Raw genomic sequence first — 17121 nt, 5'->3', positions numbered from 1 at the left:
AATAGTTACTGACTTACTGAGCCAGCTGGATCCTAACAAGTCTATGGGACCAGATGGGATCCATCCCAGGGTGATGAAGGAGCTGGCAGAAGAGCTTACCAAACCGCTCTCCATCATCTTCCAACAGTCCTGGCTCTCTGGGGAGGTCCCAGATGATTGGAGGTTGGCCAATGTCACCCCAATCCACAAAAAGGGCTGCAAGCAGGACCCTGGCAACTACAGGCCTGTCAGCCTGACCTCCGTGCCTGGCAGGGTTATGGAGCAGTTCATCCTGAGTGCAATCACACAGCACCTTCAGGGTGGACAAGGGATTAGACCCAGCCAGCATGGGTTTAGGAGGGGCAGGTCCTGTCTGACCAACCTGATCTCTTTTTACGATCAGGTGACCCACCTGGTGGATGAGGGGAAGGCTGTGGATGTGGTCTATCTGGACTTCAGCAAGGCCTTTGACACTCTCTCCCATAATATACTCCTGAAAAGGCTGGTAGCCCATGGCCTGGACAAGTGTACCCTCTCCTGGATTAAGAGCTGTCTGGAGGGTCGGGCCCAGAGAGTGCTGGTGAACGGAGCTGCATCCAGCTGGCGGCCGGTCACCAGTGGTGTTCCCCAGGGGTCTGTATTGGGTCCAGTCCTGTTTAACATCTTTATTGATGATTTAGATGAGGGGATTGAGTCCATCATCAGCAAATTTGCTGATGACACTAAGCTGGGAGGGAGTGTCGATCTGCTGGAAGGCAGGAGGGCTCTGCAGAGGGATCTGGATAGACTTGAGAGATGGGCTGATTGCAATGGGATGAAGTTCAATAAGGCCAAGTGCCGGGACCTGCACTTTGGCCACAACAACCCCCTGCAGCACTACAGGCTGGGCACAGAGTGGCTGGAGAGCAGCCAGGCAGAAAGGGACCTTGGAGTACTAATTGACAGGAAGCTCAACATGAGCCAACAGTGTGCCCAGGTGGCCAAGAAGGCCAATGGGATCCTGTCCTGTGTCAAAAATAGCGTGGCCAGCAGGACCAGGGCAGTGATCCTTCCCCTGTACTCTGCATTGGTGAGGCCACACCTTGAGTACTGTGTTCAGTTCTGGGCCCCTCAGTTCAGAAAGGATATTGAGGTGCTGGAGCGAGTCCAGAGAAGAGCAACAAGGCTGGTGAAGGGACTGGAGCACAAGCCCTATGGGGAGAGGCTGAGGGAGCTGGGGTTGTTTAGCCTGGAGAAGAGGAGGCTCAGAGTTGACCTCATCACTGTCTAGAACTACCTGAAGGGAAGTTCTAGCCAGGTGGGGGCTGGTCTCTTCTCCCAGGCACTCAGCAATAGGACAAGGGGGCATGGGCTCAAGCTCTTCCAGGGGAAATTTAAGTTGAATATCAGAAAAAATTCTTTCCAGAGAGAGTAATCAGGCATTGGAATGGCCTGCCCAGAGAGGTGGTGGATTCACCATCCCTAGAGATTTTTAAACGCAGATTGGACGTGGCACTGAGTGCCATGATCTAGTAAATGGACTCGAGTTGGACGAAGGGTTGGACTCAATGATCTTGGAGGTCTTTTCCAACCCAATCAATTCTATGATTCTATGATTCCCATTTTAATTCTACCAGCGAGGCCAGAACTGGACATGGCAGTCCAGATGTGGTCTCACAAATGCTGAAGAGAGTGAAGAATCCCTTCCCTCAGCCTGCTGTCTAAAGTTCCTGCTATACAGCTATTCAGCTGGCCTTTGCTGGAAGGGACACAGTGTTGGCACAGCCTGAGCTGAGGACCTCAGGTCAGCTTCAGCAGGGTTGCTCTTTGTGCATTTGGCATCTGCCCTGTGCTCATGCACCGGGCTATTCCCACCACACACCGGACTTTGCATTTTCCTCTGTTGAACTCAATTTGCAACTGCATACTTAGGCAATAGGTGGCACTGATGATGTAGTTCGCGTTGTCCTCAGACAACGTCACTGCGGAAGAGAAAGGCAGCAGAGAAACTTGTAGTGTGTTGCTCAGAGCAGCGGCCAGGAAAGGGCAAGCAGACATGTGGCAGGAAGTTCTTCCAAATGCCTGGTAAGAATTCCTCGGCACGGGGAGGAGGGATTCCAAACTGGGCTACCTGGGGTTGGGGTGGGAGAAAGCCCCAGGAGGATCACTAGGCCCTCAGAGAGTGGGAACATGCAGTCCTTCTGAGTTCTGAGCATGAGTACAGAGAAGGTTTTGATAGACTGAACCTTGTTTTATGTCGCTCAGAGAGCTGCTTCTGGGACATGCTCACTTTGTTAGCAGAGCAGAGTTTGTGCTACTGCCATAATAACTGGTTTCAAGCCTCTGCTCACTAAGCTCCAGAATGTAAGTGCAGGGGGTATTACTATATGTTGCATAATCTGTTTGCTCTTAGGGTCCCTGTTCTTCCTGGTCTGGGAGCGATTTAAGGAGTTATGTCCTTAAAAATCACACATAGGCTGTCTCAGAGATTGTTACCAATTTGCCTTGGAGACTACTGGGTTATCCAGCACAGGCACCAGGTTCTGCATCCCAGGGAGCAGAGGGTAATGATACTAGGTTTTTCATGGATTTTTCAAGACCTTTTCCCTTTTTTGGCTTCTTTTTTTCCCCCGTTCTGTTTTCCCAGGGTGTTGTAATTGCGACACCAAACAACTCCCTAATCTAGCTGCCTCCTGAGACGGTCAAAACTACACGATCCCAGCTATGGGGAAGAAAACTGGAAAACTTTATTGAACACTTGACCACTTTTTAAGGTTTCAGGGAGACACATGGTAATAGGTAGGAAGGGTTATGGTAATTTCAGGAATTTATGGAGGGAAGACAGCAGGGGATTACAACACAGTCTGATAACATTCATTCTAGACTCTTTTCTTATGTTAAGGTAGGAGACAGCTTATCTTCAAGTTGAGCATTACCAAGCCTCTTGTGTTCTTGGTGATGGAATTTCTCTCAGCCTTTGTTGACCAAGGCTTGCTGTTTAAGATTTCTAGCTCTTTTTGCAGTAAGCTGGATTTCAGGTTCCCACAATTCCGGCTTTTTTATTTTATTGTTGCAAAGCAAACTTAAGAAACACTGTAGTTAATTATTTGCTGGACACAGGAAAACAGACAAGGAACACAAGGAACAAAACAGCAAGGGACAAAATTTTGAATGATATTACTATAAGCAATTTTTTAAAGCAAAGGTTCATATTTAGCATTTTTTTGAAAATTTTAGTTGAAGCTACATATTCCTGCAAATGAATGGTTTTTATTAGTTCAGGGTTTTGTGTGTTTTGACCTTTTTCAGGGGGTAAATGAAGTATTGGTTATGTATTATGTAAGGTGTGTTACAGTTTCACAAGTTCATACACTCATATTTTTCACACATATTTTCATACATTCAGGGCCGGCCCACATACACACTTTTGTACACACACACAGATTTTTGGAATGTTAGTTTGCTGTGTTTGAGTATTTGCACTTTTGTTTCTTATTATTTTCAGTGTAGCTCTACTTTTCCTTGGTCTCTGGATTGCTGTTTTGATGGGAAAACAACTTTAACAGAAATTTTATAAAACATAACTACATCTTTTTTCTCATGTTCAAGATTCAAAAAAATACATAACTTTTTCATAAACATTCTTATAGATTTGAGGTAACTCTTGATCCCCCTTTTTTTTTTTTTTTTTTTTTTTTTTTTTTTTTTTTTGGCAAATGGGACAGACATCATTTGATATTTGCTGATTTTAGACATAAAAACAGCTTGGCATGGTTATTGCAACTTAACAGAAATTATTACAGACATAGTAACATGTATTGAAGTAGTTCATAGAATAATAAACAACAGAAAAGGAAAGCTTGAGGCTATTTTAAAAAGGCAGTATTTTAGATATATACTTATTAAGGAAAAGCAATTTAAAATTTTTAAAATTCACAAAATTCAAATGCTTTTTTAATGTTTTTTAACTTGGGAAGCATTTTGTTGTCTTTGTTATTATAGGCACAAAAAACTAAAGTAAAATTGAAAAAGGAAAAAATGGACATTAGATTTAGAAAAAAGGAACAAAACAGAACAAAAAGACATTTAGGAATTGAAGGAAACTACTTTCTGTTGCTAGTCTTAAAAATGCATTTTTTCTTAACAAATGCTGTTATAAGAGGTTGTAGTAAAGAATGCAAAGCTGAAAGTTTTTGCTTAAGTATTTTACACTTCATGTAGAAGCTTGCTGTTAAACAACTGGAGACATTACTAGATGTTAAAGGATAATTAGTATAAAGACTTACTGAGAAAAATTTTTGTTTAAGCAAGTAGAAAAAACATTTTTCAGTTATGTAGAAATCAAAAAGGATTTGTGAAACAAAGCAACTGTGATACTTTTAGTAAAAATTAACTTGAGCCTTGCTGAATTAGTATGCAAGATTACAAGAGAAACAGAGTGGCAGAAGCTTGTGGCTTCTTTAAACACAGAAGAGACAAATTAAGGTGTTGATTTTATCACTGTCTCTTTGAGGCTAAAAAGGGATTTTGGAAACTTCCTTTCTCCCTTACCATGTGGCTGTTAGGGAAGACAAAGGAAACAAGATTTTATGAGTTAAAACTTAGGAAAACTACATGAAAATGGCACAAATATACTTAATAGAGATAGATGATAGGGTTTGCATTTATACATTTAAAAACACAATTTAAATAAACTTACTACTACTTTGGTAATGCAATGAACATTAAATTAAGAAAGAAAAACAAACAACATTACGCTTAGAAAAAGAATTAATTCTGGGGAATTAGAAGAGAAGGTTTGTAGTTTTGTCTCGGTTTTTCTTCCTAGATTAATTGCTAAGGAGATAAAAACTTTGGTTATTATTTGCATCAGTGATTTTTAAGCTTAGGCATTAGGTTTGAGGTACTTATTAAAATAAAGCAAATAAACAGAAGAAAAAAGCATAAACAGTGTTTTAAACAGATAAACACTAAAAACTTTTTAGTTAGTGAGACAGAAAGTTATTTTTTCTCTTTTTTTGGTCAGTTTTTTGTGTTCCGGTACCATGTCGGCACTGCGGCTGTCGGCGGGGGTTGGGTGTTGATTTCCGGCTCATTCAGGAGCTGCGGCACTTTCAGGGTCCTAGTGCTTATCGGAAACTCTGCGGGGAGGGCGCTCAGGTGTTTTCGGAAGTTTTTCCTTCTGCTTTTGCGGGCTTTTTGCTACTTTAAGTGTCTTTGGCTGGTTACGAGTAAGTGAGAAGGAGACGGCAGGCGTTCTTTCGCTCGGGGCTGGCTTTAGGGCTACAACTCTGGCTGACGTGGGGTCGGGCTGTCCCGCGCTGGAAGGAGCAGTTTGCGCATGGTGCTTTACAGGCTCGCTGTGCGAACAGCGGGCGGGGATCGCTCTTGTTGGCTGCTTTTGCTGCCTTTTTTGCAAGGCTCCTCCACTCATCTTCAAACAAGGCAAATTGCACTGTGCTCAGAGTCATTCTTGCAATTGAGGAGCAGTCATGAGGAGTCAGAACAAAGCTATTAAACAAATTGTCCAAAACTCCCATAGTAAAGGGTGCCGACAAGCCATAATCAATTGCTGACTTTCTTAAGTCTTTTATCAGTGGGTAAGGGACTGGTTCCCAATACGCAGGCTGTCTTGGATGCATAAACACTGGGAAGGCTCTTAATACACCAGAATTTTGGACAGCTGGAGCATCTTGCCTTAGGCACTCTTGCCTGAGCATGGAGTTTGGAGGGTACAATATTGGGTCCTCAGTCAGGTTACGTGGACCAGGGTCCCAGGGATTTTCATTGGGGTTAGGACCCACTGCGGCAGCGAGGCTTCCTCTGGCAGCTGAATAGCAAGGGTTCGTTTCAGTGCGAGGCGGTGGCAGTAGCGCTGGGCGGTCCAGCTTATTGCTGGTATTCTGTCCCCACTGCTGCGAGGCAGGCAACGATTCGCTAAGTGGCTGCATGGCTGGGAAAATGGGCTTCTCCTCCTCAGCAACAGGCGGAGGTGTGCGAGCACCTGGTGTTTCCGCATCTGTGTCGCTGGTTTCAGGGAGCTGCGATTTTTTAGCAGTATGGGCTTTTACAGTTTCAAAAACAACACGCCAAGGGTGTAAGACCTTTGCAGCTTTGTCATCGCCCATAGTGGCCGCTTCCCAAAGGAGAGCGCCAATATTATCCCACTTAGCATCATCAAAACTGTTCGTTGAATTTAAATCAGGCACGTTAGCCTGAGCCCAGAGCAGTAAGTTCTGTAAAGATTGTTCATCAATATTTGAGCTGTGTAGGTTAAGCAGGCTTTTTATGATCGAGTATACATGTTTCTGCTCTGAAGGTAGATTTCCCCCCATTTTTCTTATTATCCCTGAAGCTCTTTTAAGCTTCCGTTCGTGGTCGCTCACCTGCGCAAATCCTTGCAGGGACTTAGTTCCGGAACCCTTTCGAAGTTCGACCACGCACCGTCCCCGGAGCGGAGGCGCCGCTTCTCCTGCTACTGCCAACGGGCTCTGGACGGCTAGCTTCCAAATATTGGGAGCCGAGACTTCAAGCCTCACCGTTGTGCGCCATTTGAGACGGTCAAAACTACACGATCCCAGCTATGGGGAAGAAAACTGGAAAACTTTATTGAACACTTGACCACTTTTTAAGGTTTCAGGGAGACACATGGTAATAGGTAGGAAGGGTTATGGTAATTTCAGGAATTTATGGAGGGAAGACAGCAGGGGATTACAACACAGTCTGATAACATTCATTCTAGACTCTTTTCTTATGTTAAGGTAGGAGACAGCTTATCTTCAAGTTGAGCATTACCAAGCCTCTTGTGTTCTTGGTGATGGAATTTCTCTCAGCCTTTGTTGACCAAGGCTTGCTGTTTAAGATTTCTAGCTCTTTTTGCAGTAAGCTGGATTTCAGGTTCCCACAGCCTCCCACAAGGCGGAGTAACAAGACTTTCTCTCATTGCTTCTGGTTTTGCTAGATTTTAGATTGTGCTTTTGTACCAGAATCTACTAGGCTTAAACAGAACCAAGGAGGATACTTTCTTTTTCTTGCAGGCAGAGGAGAACTAAAAGCTTGGTATCTAGTCAGTAGTTAGAAGTGGCAAAGGTACAGCAGCTCATGGAACTCTGAACAGGAAAGGGTCCCACAAGCCTCTCCCCATGCCAGCCCTGCAGCGTGTTGAGTACCACATGGTTGGCAGCAGAGTAACCCTTGAGCCTGGCGGTCTCCTGCCAAGGCTGTGCACCTATTGCTACACTGCAATCAAACTATTTTCTTGGCTGCAGTAACACAGCTGCTCACAGGACAAAACACTGCAAGGACACCTGCCCAGCTCTTTAGTACTTTTTATCTAAATTACGCTAAAGGAGGAAATATTATGGCAACAAAATATCTAGCTAAAACACAGCCCAGAAACACTGTCTCTGTGTGCAGAGGCAGTGTTTTCCAAGACCTTCTCCTTTCATCCTATCCAAGAAGTAGGAAAAATAATGGCAGCTATTACCAGATGGCTAAACAGGTTGTGATCCTATCGTTGGGCAATAAATGGTGCTGGCAAGTTACATTCTTTGCACCATCTCCAAGGGCTGATGTCAATGACACTATCAGACTGTAAGGATCTTTCTTTTTTCCCCCTCTTTTGTAGGGAGAGTGCCTTGGCCCAGATCAGGTGAGTGAAATAGCTGTTCTGTGCTGAGGTCTCAACTTGTGATTAGCACCCTAACTGGGGTGCAGCATAGTCCCTTCCATACTCTGGGTGACAAAAATAAAATCTTCATTTACAGTCCCTTTGCAGCCCCCTGCAATAGTCCGAGATACCTCTACTAATCCCCAGGGAAAGCTGGAGAACTTGAAGCACAGGTCAGAGGGATGGGAAGGTACACTACATTTAGGACTGCATGTCTGTCAAATCCTACTCTGGTAACTTAGCTTCCACACCTCAAGCCTGAACTTTGCTGTTTAGAACAGAAAAAGGAGCACCAGCAGACAAACCTTCCTGGGAAGTTATGGTGGAGAGCCAGTGTTGCCCTAAGAGATCACTGAATCTATAGGGAAGCTGTGTACAAAGCACTGGCAAGAGGAGCACGACCAGCACATCCAGCTCTCTTCAGGCTTTTGTCTCTCTGCCTGCTCCTCAGCCCACTCTGTCCATGCAGTTTGTATTCCTGGAGAAGTCCAGCTGCTACTATCTCATTCACTCCAGTACTTGCCTCGAAATAGATTGGCCCATATCCTATTACACCTTGTCCCCCCAGACACTCTGGTTCACAAAGAAAGGTACAAGGAAGTCTTGTGATCAGCAAATCCTGATCATCAAGGACTTGAGATCCCTAAGAAGCATTGGTAAATATAACTCTGCCCCAAATCTTGCCTGTGGTCTTCAAAAATAACAGAAACTTGCAGACCTTGCTGACTACGTGGGATTTGTAGGCATTTGTTACTGCTCAGTCCCAATGGATGCAATTACAAGCCTGAACATAGTCCCTTTGCCCCTGACACTTCTCTTGTTGAACACAATTTTATGCTTCCTCAGATCTTTTGAATGTTCTCAGAAGAATGCAGTCCTGGTCCCTGTGGCTGCTCTGGGGGTTGGAGGGATGCTGCTTTACTGGCTGAGATCTAGACGCAAGATCGAGACTATTGAAATGGGAGATGGATGGTGGGGCTCAGGTGAAAGACCCCTAAAAGGGAAAGAAGATCAAAGTATCCGTCCCTTCAAGATTGAAACATCTGACAAAGAAATCGAGGTACTGGTGGCTGGCATGTAAGGAGGGGCAGAAACCTGCAAGGCAGGTAGAGGCACTTTATCACCCACCTTACTGCTTCAAGGTGATGTCTTGGGGGTGCCAGCAGCGCACTTGTATGTGCCAGTGCCACTACTTAGCTCCTTTAGGTGGTGCTCTGGCTCACCATCCTTTATTAATGAAATTTGAGCTCAGATTTATTCCAGTGTTCCATAAAGAGGGTGATGGGACAGCAGTGGCATCAGGAGGGCAGGACTGAGGGATTTCCATAGAGGGAAGAAGGGTTAGAAGGGTGAAAAGGGATGGGCTACTGACTGAGTCAAAGCACCTCTGTCCCTGCATGCCTGGCCCTAATTATCTGGTCAACTAGCTCAGGCTGAGCTTCTTATTCTCCCAGCTGGCAGTTCTGGCAAGCTCATACTGCCCAAAACCCTGAAGTGAGTTAGCAGCAAGTCAAAAGTAGCACCCAGCCTGGGTACCCTGGGGGAACTGATAACCTATAGAAAATTATTTTCCCCATATAAACTATTCAGGTCATGCAGAATATGGCACTGCCTCAGGAGGGCTTATGGTATCCCAGAGAGCAATACAAAAGCCAGTGGAGCCAGGAGGGCCTGTCCATGCCTGCCCTGGCATAGGGCACATGCAGACAGCTGGCAAGTCTCTCAAGAAGGGCTCCCTTCCACAGGATCTGCACCGGCGCCTGGATCAGTTCCGCTACACACCACATGTGGAAGGGGCTGCCTTCCACTATGGCTTCAATTCCAGCTACTTGCAGAAGGTGGTGGCCTACTGGAGGAACCAGTTTGACTGGCACAAGCAAGTGGAAGTCCTGAACAAATACCCCCACTTCCACACCACCATTGAAGGTGAGGGGGCCTCTGTGGCTTGAGCAGCTCTCACTCTGAAATGCACAGAGGGAATAGGGAGAGATTTTTCAGAAAAGATTTAAGTTACAATATCTAGATAACAGTATGCCTAATAGCTAAGTGATATGAGTGATCACGGCTTTATTGTTAATAAACCTTATAGATATTAAGTCCATTAAACAGTAGCAATAAGATTAGTCTTCTTCCAGATGGGTGTTATCTAGTTCTGAACCTGTGCTAACTAATGATGAGGTTTTCTTAAGCTGTTGCCTTGAAGCCACCTTTGGAAATTGTGAAATTTAGCCATACTGAGGCCAGAATATCCCCACCACCACCCAGTTTAGCCAGGTGAGGTTAGTCAGATTTTACATAAGTGATCTCTAAGTTAAACTTCTATCATGCACTCATTTTTTCATATTTCTCTTTTAATCATCCACATATTTTATAATTTTATCATGTTTTTGGACATGTCTTACCCGCATTATGCTATTCATTTAAGTGCAGCTATACTTACATACTGTGAGACCAGTTTCTCAGGAGAGGAAGCTCAGTCTCCTGTGACTCCAATATCTGGGGTTGGGGTCAATACCTCTGTCTGTATGTAAAAGATGGGACGTAGATACAATACCAGGCATCACCTTTCATTTGGCATCTTCTTGCCATGGGTTGATTGTGTAACTTCTGCTACAGATGCTAATTACAGTTTTGCCACCCTCCTTGTTCAGAGTCTGGAGCAGAAACCGTGATGTAACCAGAGCTTTAATTTATCTATCTTGCATATGTGGCAGGGATTGATATCCATTTTATCCATGTGAAGCCGTCCTATGTTCCTCATGGTCGAGCTGTCCAACCTCTGCTGATGGTCCATGGCTGGCCTGGCTCCTTCTACGAGTTCTACAAGATCATCCCTTTGCTCACGGAGCCAGCCAGGCATGGCCTGAACGAGGGTGATGTGGTGTTTGAGGTTATCTGCCCATCCATCCCAGGCTATGCCTTCTCAGAGGCCCCTCACCAGCAAGGTAAGTGATGAAAAGGCTCTGTTGGAATCGCAGTTTTTGGAGTAACCCCTCAGCCATTGCTGGCCCCCCAGGCACTGCAGTTTGTGAATGCATATGTCTGGCAATTCACTAATGCCCACATGGCTGAGGAGATTTGAAGCACAACAGTGGCTGGAAGACAGCTCTTCTTTCCACTTTCTCCATTTCCCATTTATTTTCTATCATCTTGTGTTCACTTTATTTCCAAGAAGTGCGGCAGACCAGCATTGCACACTGTGCCTTCCCACAGCCCCATACTCACCTGCCTCTGTCAGGCCACAATCTTTGGCCAGGGAAGAATACTAGGACAAACATGTCTCATGAGTTTCTCTTTACCTAAAGGCTTTGACTCTGTAGCTACTGCTAGGATATTTCATAAACTGATGAGCAGATTGGGCTTCAAGGAATACTACCTACAGGGAGGAGACTGGGGATCTCGTATTACTACAAACATGGCCCAGATGCTGCCAAAGTAAGTAGCAAAGGAAATCAGTGCTGAATAACGGCCTCCAGTTCTTACACTACCTTCTGGCTCTTTAGTCCTGCCTTCTGCTTTCCCTGCCTCTTGTCACCTTCTGCTTTGTTTCCTTCACGGACAAACCCACTCTGCATATTCAATTGTATTCATATGCTTTGCACTGATATTGGCACAGTTCTCATGCTTTCTAAATTTTGTTTGCTGTTTGGCTTCTCTTTCACTAGACATAGAAATAAACTCTGCTGCATTTTGATTTGAGACTTCAAGGAGACAGATCATCATTCTAAATGAGAAAGATAAATTTAAAGTCAACACAGAGAAAAGGAAGGGAGGAGCTCAGCCTTTCAGCAGCTGAACACACAAAGTATAGGACTACCCTATGTAAAATGCAGAGTTGAGAGTGATTGGAAAAGAAGCACAATACCGTCCTCAGAAGAGAACATCACAGCTTAATGCTAAAGAGGCATTTAATGCTCTGCAGGAGCCACAGCCACACTTGGTTCAGAGGACAGATAAAGTGGAAGCAGTTAGATTTCAGGCTGAGCAGTTCACTGTTCTGAGTTGTATTGCACTGCACAGCACCCAGAGCACTGTGGCCACATGTGGTCCACTCAAGCTTTTCAGAAAATACTCAGCACAGCCTGTTCCCTGCAGCATGGAACATACACAAGATCAACATCCAGAACTACCAGCATGGATTTGCCACATCCAGAAACCAATTAGCTATAGCTAACATTATACCAGTGGCACAGCTGGATGGAGATGGCACCATTTCTAACACTCATATATTTTTTTCTGAATCATGATGAACCTGAAGGGTTTTATTTATTTGGCACAGTGAAATGCTTCTATCACAGCTCTAATCACATGTTTTTCCTAGAAGATCTAGACAGAAAATCACTTTATTTACTCTTCTATTCATTAATTTAATTTTAGATCTGTGAGAGGACTTCATCTGAATGTTGTCTTCATCAACAAACAAGGCTTGGGAAGGTTCATTTCTATAATGCTTGGGGCTTATGTACCATGGCTCGTAGGCCTCAGTAGGGAAGATGCTCGACGTATCTACCCTTTCATGAAGAAGAACGTGTATGATGTTCTGCGAGAATCTGGATACTTACACCTCCAAGCCACCAAACCAGACACTGCAGGTAATGTACCTTCTCTGTATCACCATAATTTCATGTGCTAATTGCTTATGGTATATAAAACCTTACAGTAACAAAGACCAACCAAGTTTGAGAAGCAGTCAGTTTTGGTGACTGAGTGCAAGACCCATGTGGGCAGTGAGTTCATGGGGACAAGAACTATGTAAAAGGAAATTAAAAGGAACAGCTAAAAAAAATTGGAGATTTCAAATATCACTTTACAAGGTCCTTTAAGTAGCATGTCACTTCTCTTGGGCACAGAGTCCCCTTCCAAAAAGTCTCTTAAAGTAAAGCCCAGAGTCCTGAAATTGAAGCTTCAAAAACAAATGTGGTTGACAACAAGAAAAATGTCCAAAGCAATTAAGTGCCTTGTGAAACTTGCAGAAAGGTAGACACAGCCCTAACACCTGAAAAGCCAGAAGCCTGACATATTTGAGCCAGTAAATAAGGAGTATGAAGAAAGATAAGGCCATTTCATAAAAGTTAAATAAGTTATTTGCATCAGTCCCCACTAGAGAGGATTCTGGGGTATTGCTTTATTGAAATAACCCTTCATCAGGAAGGACAACAGAGCTGTCTCAGGTAGGTACCAGATGTGGAGACCATAGAACAAACAGCACCCCATCCTAGCAAGGCACTGAAGAAGAGCTCCCCCTGAAATGTCAACGAATTTCTAGTCTGTTGCTTGAAGTTGTCACAATATCAAAGAAATAAAAGGAGAAAAATAAGATACCAGGTTGGAGGGGTGTTGTGCTGGTGGTGTTTGTGGATGTTCAGGTGTTTTGTAGCCCCAGAAAAATGAAGACTAGTATGTCTAGTCTCTGATCAGAAAGCTAGCAGAGCTGTTTTAAAGAAGAGAATTTATTTACAGATGATAATATCACAGGGAAATTATACTTCAGAAATCAGAGCTCTGGCAGAACCAAAGAGCTGTGGATTCAGTAATGGAACTTATATAATTTCCAAAAAAAACTCATTTTGTTGAGAATCCTCTGGTGTTCTTAAGAAATTAAACAGCCCTAAGAAAAGGATTAGAACTAGTTAACATGAGAATCCAAGTACAGAAATAAATAAACAAGTTCCAGGGGATGGAGAGTACCACAAAAAACTGTGCTGGCACCTATCAATATGATCCTGATTTCTCTTCAAATAAAAGTTAATGATTAGGTGCAAAATTGACAGCTATCCAAGAGTTGGTTTAATCTAAAGATAACTGTAGAATTGCAAAAACATTTAAGTGACTGGTTGATAAAACCAGCCAATAAAAACTGATGTTAACAAAGTCCAAAGTAATTAAAGTAGTGAAAGAAAATCACAATGGGCTCAAGTTTAACTTCTGCCAGAAGAGAATCCATGAGAAACCTCAGCTAGCTCAGAGTTTAAGAGAATCCTACAAACTCTTAAACAGTAAAAAGAGAACACTAAGATATTCTGAATCTGTTGCATCCCTGTTAACCCTGTTTCATAAATATATTTTAGAATCAGAAGAATGCATAAAGGGGAGAAAAGAAAGACCAAAGTGACTGTATGGAAGCTGCTAATAGTCTAGGATACTTCATATTATATTTCTATATTTATCATATTTGCTAATGTTCCTCAAGGGAAGAACAGATAACAAATAAACACTCTGCTGTTTAAATTAGATAAAAAGTGATGATCAGCACCAACAGTTCTGGTTGTCCATTCAAAGCAGGACAGTGCTCACAAATATTTTATCTGAAATTTCTTTTCAGAGTGTACTCTTTACATCTGAATTTGCTCCTTCTGCCACATATTACCAAGAAGCCAACAGGACTTTCTAAGCTCCTGGCTTCTTTTGAATAGGAATGACCTGAGTCTGTAGTGCCATCAGTGACAGCTGGAATTCCTTTGGGGGGAATTTGCCACGAATAAAGTACTATCAGGGAGAGTAAAACAGACTCTCTACTGAATTCTCATAGATAACTTAATGGAAGTCCAGTTTAACTCCCACTGAAGTATTGCAATGCCAGGAAACTGCAATAGATCTTCTGTTCTCCTGAATTAGGTTGTGGACTGAATGACTCCCCTGTGGGGCTTGCTGCATATATTTTGGAGAAATTCTCTACCTGGACAGATAAATCATTCTTGCACAAAGATGATGGAGGCTTGGAAAGGTAAGAAAACAGATGTTATTCCATTCCAAGTCTCACTGAAAGAATTGAGTGCTGATAACCAATATGAGGATACAGGTAAAAGACTGGCCAAAACTGAAATTTAAGGATGAAAGATTACACATGACAAGCAGTAGTTTAAACTTAGAGCAGATTGCCTACAAACTACTGCTTCAGAACCAGGCAACTCTGCTCTGGGCACATGGGCACTGATCAATTTGTGGCTTGAAAATGAGTGGAGAACAAGAGGAACAACTATTCTTGAGGACATGAGCTCAATACATGCATTGAAAAACAGCTTACAGTTAAATTTCTTCATCCTTCTCTCAACAGCAAATACTCCCTTGATGAGCTTTTGACCAATGTGATGATTTATTGGGTGACATCCTCCATTGTGTCCTCAATGCGCTACTACAAGGAGAACTTTTCCAAGGACCCTAATCTAAATGCTTATAGCAGGTAATGAAGTGGCAAGTGCAAGACAGATTTGCAAGCGAGATTCAAACATATGCCTATATAAAAATTTAGATAAAATACAACAGCAACTATAACAACAAAAAAGTTCTTACTTACTTTTGATAAATATTGTTAAGAGCCACTTTTATTTTGAATCTATAGTTCACATAAGGCAGCTTGCAACCAAAACAATGCATACATATCAAAGCACCAAACGCAGTCTTGTGATCAAAATACAAGTCTATATATTTATCTGCCAAAAAAATGTTATCTGTGGCTCAGTTCAGTAAAAACAAAACTGAAAATTATGGCCTTATCCAAGACAGTAGTTTAAACCGAATTAGGAAGGATGCAGCTTGCTGAAAGATAAACTAAGAACTACAACAATTAAGCACAAACTTGAGGAAGTGTGCTGGTTTAAAGGTGAACCAGCAGGGGAAAGGAACTCACCACAAGAGAGATTGTAAGTCAGAGCTAAAATTTAATAATAATATTACAATAAATACACTGACACAAAGGGAAATTGCTTTCAACTCACAATACCCCAGCAGTATAACCCAGTGTCCTGGGGCACAAACCCAAGGGGGTTTGTTTGCCCTTGTGCTGAGACCCCTGTGGTTCCCCCAAGTCCAGAGCAAAAGGAAAAGAAAAACCTGTTGGTGCAGGCGAGGGCTGTGGTCTGGGTGAGAGCGGTGATCTCCTCCTGTCGAGATCCTGCTGCTGCTCTGGATCCGCCGAGAGGTTCCCGAGGTCTTCTTACCCACCACTTATGTACCCTCAGGGAGCACTCAGTCCCTCCCCCTGGGCGGGGACTCACACAATGGGTGATTAACTCTGGGAGCCAGGGGGTGTTGAGCTGTTGATGGCCCATTAGCAGCTCCGCCCCCCTCAGGCTGGGTGTGAAGGTGATAATGGCTTCCTGGGCAGCTGCTGCTAATGGCCCATTGACCTTGGGGAATGAATAGAGGGGGTAGAATACACAGCTTTGATCACCCCCACACAGGGTTAGCTGGTCCCTCCTGCTGAACTAGGACAGGAAGGATTTTGGAGACCAGTACTTGAAACCAAGCACCTCCTGATAGCTGGTATGTTAAGATAACTCTAAGAGAGGCTGACTGGAAAAATGTTTGAGTGGACTTCTCCAAGCAACAGATCATACAAACAAACGGGAGAGTCTTTTTTTTTTTGTGGACTGAACCAGTCTACCTTTCCTCTGCAGAGAGTCATTTGTTACACTTTTGGTACCATAAATTCTAAATCAAATGTGAGCTGACTCATTTCTGACTTTCACAAAGAGGTGTGGCATATTGACACATAGCACAAAGTTGCAAAACAAGATATGCTCAAAGACCTGAAACATTTCAAGATCAAACTGTGTGCAAAGTTGGCTCCACTTTATACACATCTTTGGGTATAACCTTCTTAAACCCAAGGATATCCAAACAGAAGTGAAGCTCTTCAGCAGAGTGCAGACCACAAAGGGTGTTGCTGTGATGAAACTATAGCAGTTACCAGCTAGAAAGTTTTTATAGACTTTCATAGAATCGATTGGGATGGAAAAGACCTCCGAGATCATCAAGTCCAACCCTTGGTCCAACTCCAGTCCCTTTACCAGATCATGGCACTCAGTGCCACGGCCAATCTCAGTTTAAAACTCTCTAGGGATGGTGAATCCACCACCTGTCTGGGCAGCCCATTCCAATGCCTGATTACTCTCTCTGGAAAGAATTTTTTCTGATCTTCAGCTTCAATTTCCCCTGGCAGAGCTTGAGCCTGTGCCCCCTTGTCCTATTGCTGAGTGCCTGGGAGAAGAGACCAACCTCCACCTGGCTAGAACTTCCCTTCAGGTAGTTCTAGACAGTGATGAGGTCACCTCTGAGCCTCCTCTTCTCCAGGCTAAACAACCCCAGCTCCCTCAGTCTCTCCCCATAGGGCTTGTGCTCCAGTCCCTTCACCAGCCTAATTGCTCTTCTTTCCCTGGGACTTGTTTAAAAAGTGCAATTAACTTATGTATTCCAGGTTTGGTGTGCACGTTCCCACAGGGATTGCAGCTTTTCCTCAAGAGCTACTTCATACACCACGTGTGTGGGCAAAGGATGTCTACAAGAACATCATCACTTACTCTTACATGCCCCGTGGAGGGCATTTTGCTGCCTTTGAGGAACCAAAGCTTCTGGCACAAGACATCATGCAGTTTGTCAGAAAAGTGGAACAGCTGTGAACCTGCAGTTTAAATACATGCACAAAATGGAAGCAAGTTGTTCTGCCACCAGCAGAAAGTTTGCTCTGAGGGATTAAATAAATCCAGTGCAATCAC

The 17121-nt window shown here is 43.6% G+C and overlaps 1 protein-coding gene across 2 annotated transcripts; it reads left to right on the top strand.

The window, feature by feature from the left end:
- Positions 1–1910: 1910 nt before the first annotated feature.
- On the top strand, positions 1911–17120 carry LOC139682113 (epoxide hydrolase 1-like). Of its 2 annotated transcripts, XM_071576125.1 has the most exons (10): positions 1911–2043; positions 7586–7609; positions 8474–8687; positions 9373–9553; positions 10342–10572; positions 10933–11062; positions 12005–12219; positions 14243–14351; positions 14682–14807; positions 16824–17120. In XM_071576125.1, the coding sequence occupies exons 1-10, from the start codon at positions 2015–2017 to the stop codon at positions 17023–17025; spliced, it is 1461 nt and encodes a 486-aa protein (XP_071432226.1). In that variant the 5' UTR covers positions 1911–2014; the 3' UTR covers positions 17026–17120. The 2 variants fall into 2 exon arrangements, with proteins under 2 accessions (XP_071432226.1, XP_071432236.1); XM_071576135.1 differs by lacking the exon at positions 7586–7609 and having other exon boundaries at positions 1934–2043.
- Position 17121: the final 1 nt, after the last annotated feature.

This window comes from Pithys albifrons, chromosome 2 (assembly GCF_047495875.1).
Source record: "Pithys albifrons albifrons isolate INPA30051 chromosome 2, PitAlb_v1, whole genome shotgun sequence".
Taxonomy (NCBI): Eukaryota; Metazoa; Chordata; class Aves; order Passeriformes; family Thamnophilidae; genus Pithys; species Pithys albifrons.
The sequence above is the reverse complement of the archived record's forward strand: the minus strand, read 5'-3'. Positions and strand labels throughout refer to the sequence as shown.